This window comes from Camelus dromedarius, chromosome 8 (genome assembly GCF_036321535.1).
Source record: "Camelus dromedarius isolate mCamDro1 chromosome 8, mCamDro1.pat, whole genome shotgun sequence".
NCBI lineage: Eukaryota > Metazoa > Chordata > Mammalia > Artiodactyla > Camelidae > Camelus > Camelus dromedarius.
The window spans coordinates 59,186,102-59,198,397 of record NC_087443.1 but is presented as its reverse complement, the minus strand read 5'-3'; the positions used below and the strand labels follow the sequence as shown (position 1 = coordinate 59,198,397).

General features: G+C 40.3%; 1 protein-coding gene across 6 annotated transcripts in view; it reads left to right on the top strand.

The window, feature by feature from the left end:
• Positions 1 to 4,815: 4,815 nt before the first annotated feature.
• Positions 4,816 to 12,296, top strand: part of FBXW4 (F-box and WD repeat domain containing 4) — an 85,080-nt gene continuing 77,599 nt past the window's right edge. For 3 of the 6 annotated variants that reach the window (XR_010381975.1, XR_010381976.1, XM_031461631.2), the window contains exon 1: positions 4,826 to 5,588. Coding sequence is in view for 4 of the 6 variants with exons in the window: in XM_031461631.2 (XP_031317491.2) it covers positions 4,867 to 5,588 (722 nt within the window). In the remaining 2 variants the exon portion in view is untranslated. Of the gene's footprint in view, positions 5,589 to 12,296 lie in introns of all 6 variants that reach the window. The other 3 variants (XM_064488351.1, XM_064488350.1, XM_064488352.1) reach the window with 2 other exon arrangements.

Here is a 12,296-nt window from a genome sequence, read left to right as displayed (position 1 = left end):
ACATAAATTATTTGGAATTCTTCTGTGTGCGAGATTTGTAAAAGGAACTTTAAAAAATATTAAAATGAACTAGCTTAATTAAATTAAATTGAATTAAATTATTTCTTACATTTAGGTGTAAATACTTCTTAGGGTTTTTTTTACTTTTTAAAAAATTGATTATCTATGTAATACATGCTCACTGCAGAAAACTTAGAAAATGCAGAAAAGTGTAAAGCAAGAGCAGAAAGAACTTCCCATAATTCTACCTCTCATAAGGATCCATTCCTAGCATTTGGACATATTGCCTTGTAGACTTTTCTGCATAGAGTAACCATTTTAAAACAATACTTTAAATTGTTTCATACGAAATAAAATGTTTTACCTTTGAATATGACAAAGATTGTGGATTTACAGAAAGACAGAGCAGATCTTGGTGGTGTTTCTAACAGGATTTCAGAATATAAACTACCAACCTGATGGATACTTTCTGAAAATAACACTTTAGATTCTCTTCTTATATTTATGAGATGCTCAAATGTTTATCTATTCATTGTTAGGCCTCTTATTTCTTCTTTCTAATACTCTAATTTGTTTATTATTTTACTATTACATGATACACATTTTAAATGGAATAAATAAAATTTTCAGAAACGTTAGGAGGCTAGTTAGAAACTCTGACAATGATATTAGGCTTCATAACTCCAACTTTCTTGTTGCATGGTGTGTCTGGATGCATGACAACTCTATTTTTCATTTTGAGAGAATTTATTGATTTTGTAAAGGTGATACATGCGTCTTACCAAAAAAATCAAGCAATACAGAAAGGTATAGAGTAAAATCCCCCAATTCTGTTACATTGTTAACATTGTTCTACAAAGTCTCTCACTGAATATAATAGAGTTAGGGACAAATTTACAAAAAAGGCTCATATAATATATACCATACACACATTGTTACTCAAATTTAACAGAAGAAAATGAAGCTGGTGCAAAATGAAAGAATTATCAAACTTTAGTTATATGTTCTTTTGCAAGATATTAATTCCTACAAATCCTTTTAAAGTTTTGCACAAAGACTTGAAAAGCATAAGAAGCTATAGGTTCTACATGGTTAACCCTTAAAAAGTAATCGAAACAAGGACAGGAGCTACTTTAGTTGCTTAGAAGCAGCTTTTATTTAGATATCAGAACTGCTTGATGGTCAGAGGTAAAGTATATTGTTAGGTGTGTCAACATTAAGTTGTAAGGGATCCTAGAGGACCCTGAATTCAATGCCTTATTCCTATTCCATTTTCTGCTGTGTATGGCAAAGGTACAGTTCAGAGTACAAGCTTTGGGGTTAGACTGTCTGGATTTGATACCTGTTCTGTCATTTAGGAACCATGTGACCACAGGCCTCAGTTCTATCTTCTGCAAAAACTGGGTTAATAGTATCTTTTCTCATGTGGTTGTTGATAGGAATAAGTGAGACAATACATGGAAAGCTCTATGATAGTGCCTGATGTACATTAAGTGCTCAATAAATATAAGCTATTAATATTATAGACAAATACGGTGAGCACCTGAAATTGAAAATTGTCATGTACAAAATAATCTCTTTCTTTCTCATTCATCTTGGAATAATTCCCCTGTTAAAACTGCCTACTTTTAAAGTTAAAGGTTGGGACCCTGAGGGCTTAACTAAGGGGTATGTGGGCACCGGAGTACTGGATGTGGGAACGAGCTCCTGTCTGAGATTGTCATCTATGTTTATAAGAATGGACAGATCACACAACTCTAGCCTTTTTATAATCCTAAACATACATATAATCCTACAATTCTATAATAACAGTAATCACTACTATGCATGTCACTTACATGGACATACACAAAGTACTTAAAAAACCTCTTATCTTCGTTTAAAGTAAATTAATATTAGTATTTCTAAATACCCAATATAAAATTCACGTTGAGTCTCACATATTGTACAGTATAGGGAATATAGCCAATATTTTACAGATTTAAACGGAGTATAATCTATAAAAACATTGAACCACTTTGTTGTACACCTAAAACTAACATTATAAGTCAACTATATTTCAATTAAAAAAACAAGAAAGGAAATTCATATTGAGCCTTAAGTTTTAATGTATTATGAATTCCATATTTTTGGCATTCTAAGTTAAAAGTAGTGCAATGTTTTCAGTTTACTTATTATTATGCAAATTAAAAAATTTAAAATAAAAAGCCTTACGAAAACAAGGTAAATTTCACACTCCCTGTATTATTTCATTATGATTGGTTCCTGGATTTGAACTTCAAGGGCGTTGATGACTTTTCTGAAAGATGTTCTTAAGTCTACTGTATTCTTTCCATCTTCTTTTTTTTCCTGGCTATTAATATATTTATTTTCTTTGGTAATAAAATACTCCTCAGATTCTAGATGGAGATATGCACTTACTTTTGTTACAAACCATCTTTTTAGATCCAGCTGATTTTTTAAAATAGCTTGTCTCAGAAAAGACTTTTAAAAATGCTCTTTGTAATATAGTTTTTTTCAAGTTTGGTTTAAACCCCAAATTATATTTTTAAAATTTTATTTTAGGGGGAGGGTTGATGAAAAATTCTAGCTGCTTCTCTGAGCTAAGACTAAACTGTAGGTTTTTTGTTTTTGTTTTGTTTTGTTTTTAATGCTCAGGAATTTAGGGATACACATCACCACCAAATAACAGAATATATGCCAGTTTTCCATTTTCACTTTGCCTTTCTGCATAGTGAGTATTTTGGCTCTTTTTGGAAATCATTAAACCATAAATTCTAGCTTAAGCGGTTCACTTGATCTCTAGTTTGGGTGTGAAAGAGGGTGATTTAATGTTTTAAAATGATGGTTTAATTTCTCCAACAATGAAGGCAACATGGGGTAAAGAGCAAAAGTTACATTTATGTGATTGTGGATTTTAACACTGACTTAATTTATGCTGGGTTAATTAAATAATTTTCTGTGCCTTCAAGTCCTCCACTAAAAACTAGGTGCAATGTGGATGAACTACTCAGGTTTACTCTGTGCGAAGGAATGGTTAAATAAACAGCAAGAAATTACAAACATGTTTAACAAATATGAACACAAAATATAGGAACCATATGCCATGTTCATCTCTGTCTTCCTTCCATAGTGGCTTACAGTATACAACTGTAGCAAAATCAATAAATGTTGAGTTGATGATGATTACCTCAGTTTGCAGTGTTCCTACCTCAATAGTCTTCTAACATTATGAATTAGTAAATTTCTTGATAATTATCTGAGTTATTCTAAATTCTTGTACTGAAATATATCAAATATTACTATTAATAAGTAAACCACTGGCTGGAGTTTGGAAATCTTTTCCTACAGAAAGCCTTTGTTGTACTTTTTTGGAGGGGTGGGTAAGGGTATTTTTTGTAACAGGATTTGACCTGTAACTATTATTGAGAATTTTCTTAGAGGAGTTCAAAGCATTTTACAGGGATCATCTCATTTATCCCTCGAAAGTAAGGCAGAGGCATTATCTCCACTGCAGACTGAGAACACTAAAAGGCCAAGATAGGTGGGGGTTTTTTTGTTGTTGTTTTGCTAAGATCAAAAAGCAATTCTAGGCCAAAGCCAGATTCCAGTCTGACCTTGTTACATGATGCTTCTGCAGTGACATAATGCAATGTAGTTCATTTCCTAGATGTCTCCTTGGCTATGCTAGGTGTTTCCTTGGCTATGCTAGGTGTTGAATAATTTTCAGAGTTGCCTTCTCATTCATTCTTGCTCCTGAAAATGGGTCTTCAGATGTAATTACAAAATAAAGCCCTCAAATCCTTCCTATTAGAATTTGGGGTACAGGATACACAGAGATAGGCATCTTCCTACCCCATCTCCAAATCTTACTGCCTCCCCCAGTGCTGTCCAATAGAAAAATAATGTGGGCTACAAATGCAAGTCACATGTATAGTTTTAACTTTTCCAGTAGTCACAGTAAAATATATTTGGGCCAATGTATCAAAAATCTTATCACTTCAACATGTAATAGTATAAAATTATTAATGAGAGTTTACATTCTTTTTCTTGTGTAAGTCTTCAAAATCTGGTGGGTTTTTCACACTTAGAGCACTTCGATTCGGACTAGTCACATTTCAAATGCCCCACAGCCACGTGTGACTAGAGGGGGCTGTGTAGGACAGCATGTCTAGACTTAGATTTTTCTTAGCTCTCCCTTCAAATTTGTGTCCTTCTGAATAGAGTGGGTGGGGAAGGGCTCCTGGATGACTTCGGAGAATCCACTTGCACTTGAGTGGTGACTAATAGCTTTGCCATTTACTGAAACATGACTGGGGAGTTATGGACTCAGGGTCTAGATGACTGCAACCTTCCAAAATGTCTAAAATACCACCTCATTGCCAGGACTGGTTTATACTCTGAGAACTCGGGCTAAGCAACCTGTCAATATCTAGGGGTGCAGTTGTGAGGCCCTGGTACGTGGCCTGTGGAAAGGAGGCACCAGCTGAGGTACAGGCGGGCTCCCGGAGAGGGAAGGCAACCCAAGTGCGTGCTTCTTGAGGGCAGGGACTCGAACTAGCGGCTTCTTGAAGGCGGAAGCTCCTTTTGCGGCCTCGGACAGCTGCTCACACGCTAGGCGAATGCGTACATGTGCTCCCACCACACGCTCTGGTCGGCCCAGGGCATGGGAGGTGGGCCACTCCCCGGCCCGGGCCCGCACCCCGAGGCCGCTCCACGGCTGCGGGTGTGAGGGGCGGGCCCAGGCTTCGGCCCGCGCCGCCCCATGTGACCCGGTCCGACATGGTGTCGCCTCCTCCCGGGGCGGCGGCGGCGGCGGCGGCGGCTCGGGCTTGGCTCCGCGTCGGGCCGGCCCCGCGGCCGCTCATGGGCAGCCAGGGCGGCTTGGGGCCTCCCGGGAACGGCGGGCCCGGGGAGGGCGAGAGTCGGGAGGAGAGGAAACTGCAGGAGGGGAGGGTCGCGAGGGGGAAGCGAAGGAAGGGGAAGGGGAAAGGAAAAGCGGGAGCAGGGCAAGGCGGAAGAGGAAGCGGGGCGGAAGGGAAGCCGGAGCCGCTAAAGGCGAAGGAGGCAGCGGGGCTGGGGGCCGAGGCAGGAGCGAGAGCAGGCCCTGGAGAAGCAGGAGAGGGAGGCGGAAGCGTGGAGGAAGGGGAGAGAAGGATCGTCAGGGGCGATAAGGGGAGCGCAGGGGCGGGGAAGGAGGCCAAAGGAAGAGATGATGGGAAGAAGGAGGATTGGAGGGTCAGAACTGGGCGGCGGGAAGAGGCCAGGCCGGCGAGAGCACAGGGACGAGGGGGTCAGGCTTGGGGCCGCCTCGCCGGGACTGGGGCGGCCATGGCGGCTGCGGCTGAGGAAGAAGAGGAGGAGGCGGCGGCCCGGGAGCCGGCCGGCCGTCCCGCTGCGGGGCCCGCACTCTGGCGCCTGCCGGAGGAGTTGCTGCTGCTCATCTGTTCCTACCTGGACATGCAGGCCCTCGGCCGCCTGGCTCAGGTGTGCCGCTGGCTGCGGCGCTTCACCAGCTGCGACCTGCTCTGGCGCCGGATAGCCCGGGCCTCTCTCAACTCCGGCTTCACGCGGCTCGGCACCGACCTGTAAGCGCCCGCTCGTCCGCCCGCTCCCCGCTCCGGGCCGGCCCGCGTCCCGGGAAAGGGCGGGGCGCCGCGGCCTGGTCGGCCTGGGGCCGTGTCGCACCCCGAATTCCGAGGCCCGGACCCGGCCTCCGTCGACCCCTCCCCGAGCACCCTTCTGCTCTCGGTGGCCCCCAATCCAAGGAAGTCTCCTACTAGCATCCCTCAGTCCGCACCCTCCCTGTGGGCGGCTCCCCACAATTAGCCATCTTATGCACTCTCTTCAGCTTTTAGATGTGCCTTTTCGCAGACGTTGACCTATTGGGTTCCTCAGCCCCAGAGGAGCCCGTCTGGTCTGTGCCTTTAGAGGCCTCCTCCTGTCCAGGTGTAGGACACATGTCCACTCTGGCCTATCAGAACGCTTTTGTGGACTTTCATCCTGTTACCCTCTTCTAAAGGTTGTTAGGTTTTAGGGCTCGGATAAAATGGAATATGGAGAAAAGGGCTCAGACCCCCAAAAGAAGGCGCTTGGTCCAAGTGTCAACCATAGTTGATGACTTGATACAGGCGGAATGACACAAAAAAGGGTGCCTGCTTAATGGCACGGGGTTGGATGAGATCTAGACTGTATACAAAACATGGTATTGCAGTTTGGCCTGTTCTTGGTAGGATCTGAGACCTGTTAAGTGAAAAATTTTCCTGAACCACCTAAGCTGTTAAATAGCAAGGGGAAAAAATGTATAAAGTTGGGGGAGTAGAAGCTTTCAGTAGAAGCTTGCACCCAATTCCACTGGTTTGGTTTAGGGGAAAAAAAAGGTAGTTCTAATACAGTATAACAACATTAAAGAAAGTTGGTTTAAACATAAAAAGCTGTAATACCGTCACCTCTAGACAACTATTCAGATGTTCAGTTGTAAAAATTACTTTTCATTTGAACATAAAAAGCTGTAATACCGTCACCTCTAGACAACTATTCAGATGTTCAGTTGTAAAAATTACTTTTCATTTGCACACATTTTCCCACACTTAGTTGCTATCTAACTGATCCTAATAGAACAGGTACATAACAAATGTTTGTGGGCTGTGCCATGATGAGATAAAAAACATTCCTCTAATATTGGACTTTCATGTTGTATCCAGATTTTAGCTATGATGGAGAACAAGGAGATGAATAATTTAATGCATTTTTTGGGTAGCAATTTTATTGAGATATGTCACATACTGTATAATACATGTCTTTTTTAATTAATTCCTTAGAGTAAATTCTCAAGATTGGCACTATTGGGTCAAACATTGTGTTTTGTGAAAAGTTGTTATACCAAGTTACAGTGACACCAGTCACGAATGATTAAACCAATTTCATGTGAGAATTTTAAAAATCTTTACTATTTTAGTGAATATATAATAGTATCTCAAAATTTTGTTTTTTTGCATTTCTTTTACCACTGTGCAGGATAAATACTTTCCCGTGTGTTTGTTTCACCTCTGAGATTGTCTGTTCCTAGTCTTTGCTTATTTATTATCGGGATCTTCATGTTTTATAAAGGATTCCAGTCCTTGTGGATCATAGATGTTAGGCTCTAGTCTGTCATTTTTGATGCAAATATTTTTCCCAGTTCGCTTTCTTTTTACTTTACTGTTTTTAATCTATAGAAGACTTACACTTAAGTATGTCAAAATCTGTCAGTTTTTGTGATTTTTTTCACCCCAAAGCTGAGAAATTATGATTCCTCCACCGAGCTGCTAAATTTTCTTTTTGATATTCTGCTGATTTTCCTATAATTTGATTTTTTAAAATAGTTAACGCTTACATCAGTATTACTTTTGTTTAGGTACAAGAGGTGAATTCAACTTTCTTTTTTTCTAAACAACTACCTAGTTATCACTACACCTTTTGTTAAATAATTCTTGTCTTTCCTTTTAGAAAGACAAAAATTTGTGTTTTAGAAAGCTTGTTTTGCCAATATTAAGTTTATATATGTATATATATAGTCACGTACATACATATATATGTATGTATATGTATTAGATCTCTGTCTGAACTCTCCATTTTGTTCCACTGATATATTTTTCCACTTCCATTCTAATTTAAATATTATTACCTTTTGATAGAGGCTAATATCTCTTGGGGTTAGATTACCCTTGTTGAATTTTTATGGGTGTGTGTCAGGTCTCCACTCTCACTCAGCCTACCAACAGCCCCCCACAAAAAAATCTGCCTTTTCAAAAGTTTTTGTGCTTTTCACTATGAAGTTCCTATATATCTGTTGTTACTCTTATTCCTAAGTATTCCTAAATATGCTGCACATTTTGTTTTTATTGTGAATACAGTCTCTTTTTCAGTATGTTTTCCAGTTGAGTGCTATTAATAATGTCCAGGATTACTTCAATTCTTTGGAACTTTGAACCTGATCATTTTACTTAACTTTTATTAATTCTAGTATGATTTTGTTGTCAATGATAATGTTTCTTTGGGATATTGGGTGCATGCAAGTCTTGTTACCTTCTTTTCTTATGAGAAGAACTCTTTCAAAGAACCTATCAGCTGACCTATAAGAGCAGTTGGCTAAAATGCCTGGAACCCAAGCCAGCCAAGGCAAAATTTGGCTTTCTATCTCTCCTCATAGAGATTAAATGAGCAAATGAAAGAATTTATGTTTATTTTTCTTTCTTTTTCAAATGCTCTGAAAGAGAAATAATGGGAATGAGTGTGGCTTCTGTAAGCAGTAATAACAACAAAATGAAAATGAGTTTATAGTATAAAGTGCTTTGAGACTGCCAAGTGATACAGCTTTATTATTTATTAGCCATGAGTGGTTTGATTTCTTGCCTGCCTCCTAGTATGTGGTATCTCCGACCTTCTAGGGAAGTTGTTTTATCACAGCATCAAGGATAAAGCATAGGGTCACTGCTTGTGTTTTCTGAGTTGAGGGGGAAAGTTATGTGTGCTACAGCAGGTGGAGAGAATGTTTACCAGTGTGGTCTGTTTCTGGACAGCTGCAGAGCTGTGATAAGCCACGAAGAGTGGTGGTTGTCATCCCTGGAGGGAGATGGCATGAACCCCAGTCCTCTTAGGGCGTCAGGGAGCCTGAGCCCAAAGTTCAGTGAGAGAATGGCTGCTTGGATAGTGGCAGGGCTGTAGTTCATGTTTTGGGCTGATTAACTGCACACTGGATAGTACGATACTTTCTTATAAGCACAACACAAAACCTCATTTTTTCAGAAGCCACACAACCTCACTGTACCAGAGTTTTGTCATCAATAAAGAATGGTGAGAACATATAAGGTAGAATAAGGCTTAAATGTAGTGATGTGTAAGTGATGGCACAGTGTTCAGCACATAGTAGGCATTCAATACATTGTTATAAAATGGAACTTCTTAATTGCTTGGCTTCTCCTCTAGTCATTATATATAGCTATAGTGGAGATGGTTTGACTTGGAAATGCTGCCTAAAGACATAAGTGGGGGAAAACACACACACACTGCTTAGTTTCTCTCACCTGTCCTGAATGTTTTTGGAAACATGACAGCAGAACCTGTGGACATTAGGGTCTGCACTCCCTGCCGAAGAGCCTCTTGAATTCTCAGAAACACAAACTGCTAAGGTTTACTGACCTTCCGGCCCAGGGCAAGCCCCATTCAGTTTGGCTGTTCCTAACTGATCATAGCTTTGTTGAGTAAGATGAACTGCTTTGGTTCCTTGTGATTTGTTAATGGTCTTATACTTGTGCTTGAAGGCATTTTGGCCACTTTAAAACCACAAACAAATAATTTGCTTCCCTTTAGGCCTCTTGCCCAAACAGTGAACACTGGTAGGTATCCTAAGCTTTTTTTTTTTTCCCCCAGTGGACACAAAGACAGTGTGAGTCAGTCATCTGGTTTAAAATCAGTTTTATTTGAAAGTTTTATGAAGCCTGGGGGAATAGAAATATCTTTAATATAAAAATCAGGGAAGTGTTCCCTATAGCAATCTTTTAAGTTTTCCCTAAAGAGTAGGCAAAACTAAGCTAGTTCAGTCTTCAAGAACAAAACAGTGAAATTTAACTCTGTCAGTTTATAATGTAGGTTAAGTGCAAGAGGTTAGACAGACAGTATGACAGGTGGAAGAGCAGAGGTGCTAGCTGCAAATTTTGATACTGAAAATTAACAGGAGGAAAGAATGGAAAGAAAAAAGTATATCCATGTATGTAAATCTATTTTTTTAAAAATTTGCCAGTCTTAAGTTAAAGAAAGCTTGCTTGATCCTCTTCCTCCCAAATTAAGTCCTGTATGCTTTCAAACTTGAATTTTATTTTAAGTATCCTTTGAGCAATACTGGGTGCTCTCTTGCATTTGCCTGTGATAGATTTGCCTAGAATTAACAATAGGTGTTTAGGGAGTAATGCTCTGAGGTGTTTGCCCTGGCATGTACATTCATTCCTCAGCCAGGGTCTTATAGGCTTGGAGCTCTTTGAGGCTAGGGGACTGGGGTATCTATTTCAGTGATGATTAACGTCCAGAGTGGTGAGATGGACACAGATAAGCAGAGTGTGTTTGTTTGTTTTAAAATGATTGTGCCTAAGAGCATTTTTTGGCCCAGAAAGCATAAAGTTTCCTTTCCTAACTCTGAACAGAAAAGGCATTGCTGACTGGTTACATTTAAGGCCTAAACAGTGATTTTTAGAAAATAATTAGCAACTTAAAGTAGCTTTGGCTGCTTGATTTCTCCTTCACCTTTCTGCCTTACCTAGGGAGAAGAGTCACTTACTTGTTCTCTGGTTCATTGAAAGGTTTCACGTATGGATGTACTTATTATCTTCAACTGTTTTGGAAAGGCCTTATTTTTAGTGGTTTTGTGAGTTAATAAAAGTGAGTTCAGTTTACATGCTTAAACTAAATAAAACAATACACCTGTGGAAGCAGGAAATGGTCTAGTACAGTCAGTACCTCCTAATGCAAACTGGAGAAATGGAAGAGGCCTTTTCCTCCAAGACTATGAGACTATAGAAGCTGCTTATATCCTTCCCAGTCTTGTAAACCTTGAATAGCAGAGGATGAATTTCCTAGCTTTCAAGGCAGAATCCTGGAGAAACCCAAAGTCCTCACAGTTTACAAGATGAACAATTCACATTGGAATGAAATGTCTGAAAATATTTCAGTACTCCCAGTTTTCTTTCAATTTTCTGTGTCTGGCCCTTTACCCTAGGCAAAGATTGTGCTTGAGCTGCTTGAAATCAAACTGGCAGTGAGGTTACTGAGGAAGCATATACATTAAAAAATATATATATTTTTGGATGTTTGACACAGAAGAGAATTACCTTTGTGTGACAGCTTAACCTGAACTCTGGGTTGACTGTGGCATTTATTGATTTCTGGTTCTGACTCATAACCATGGGACAGGGAGAATTTTAGGTAGACTTTTCTTGAGGCCAGTCTTCTATAAATTTTGAAAATTTAAAATCAGATTAACTGTTTGAAAAAATGAGGAGAAACTTGAGTTACGGATTTCCAGTGAAAATTGACATGCTTCTCACTTTGATCCACAGAAACATTTTTGCTAAGCTCCAGAATTTATCTCAGGTATGTCAACTATCAGATGAGGTTGAGAATCCAGAGATTTGGTTTATTCTTGAGGAAAGTCCTTCCTGTTTAGCAGTCTTGCTCAAATTTGATTGGGATCCAGATGGAATTCCAGGTGTAATCACTAGAAGCAAGATGGTTGTGCTAATTAAGACTATGTTTATGAATCTATGTAAAGGGTTGAACTATATCTAAAACTGAATATGAAACTATTTGGAGAAAGAATTTATCTCTTATTAGAAGTTTTGGTTGCCTTGTCAGTTCTTCATTACATCCAAATTGTCCACGTTGCCCTCCCTGGAAGTCTGGGCCACTCAATGGGCCCCTGTGCCTGCCCCTCTTTAGCCTGCAATTAATTGCCAGTACATTCTTTCTTCTTCTCCTTCTTTTTTGGTATTTGACATGAGCTCAAATTGCTGAGAAAGGTGACAACTGTGAAATGAAGACAGGGCTTGGAGACACCTTAAAAAATACATGTGAAGGCCACTAAATGACAAGAGCAGACTGCCAGGCTCTTTCAAAACATCACCATGTCTGTTGACTTTCCATTCCTTGTTCGCAGCACAAAATTGGAGGTCAAAGAATCATAGGAGTTAGAGATGGAAAAGACATTTGGGGTCAGCCAGTTCATGCCTCCGCCTTCTCCTGCCCCTGATTCCAAATCATTCCTTACTTTATATTTTCTCCCCCAGCTCTTGTACAGTTTTCACGGTCTTCACTCAACGCTGGCTGTCACCTTTGGGGAATGATGCTAGAGGCTCTGTCCAGTTTCTCCTCAGCAAAAGAGATATTGCCTGTGCCCCCGATTGACATTCGTGAACTTCTTTGTTGGTGGTCTCAGCTGAGAGGCTGAAGGCTAACTGGAAGTCTCTTGGCTGCCTGGCGCGGTGGGGCTTTTCTAGACAAAACTGAAGCACGTTTAGTGGATGATGATGTTGGGAAAGGGGGAAAGGACTAGGGTGCAGTGCAGCCATTGCTGAATTTGCTCCTAGATTTTTGTCTAGGAAGGCTGTTGACCTGATTTGTGTGTGTGTGTGTGTGTGTGAGAGAGAGAGAGAGAGAGAGAGAGAGGAATGTGATATTGGGGAGGTGGACAGAGATAAGGAAATTACACTAAATAGGAGTTTGATAAGAATCCTAACTTGGAAATTGGTGGGTTAAACAAACAAACA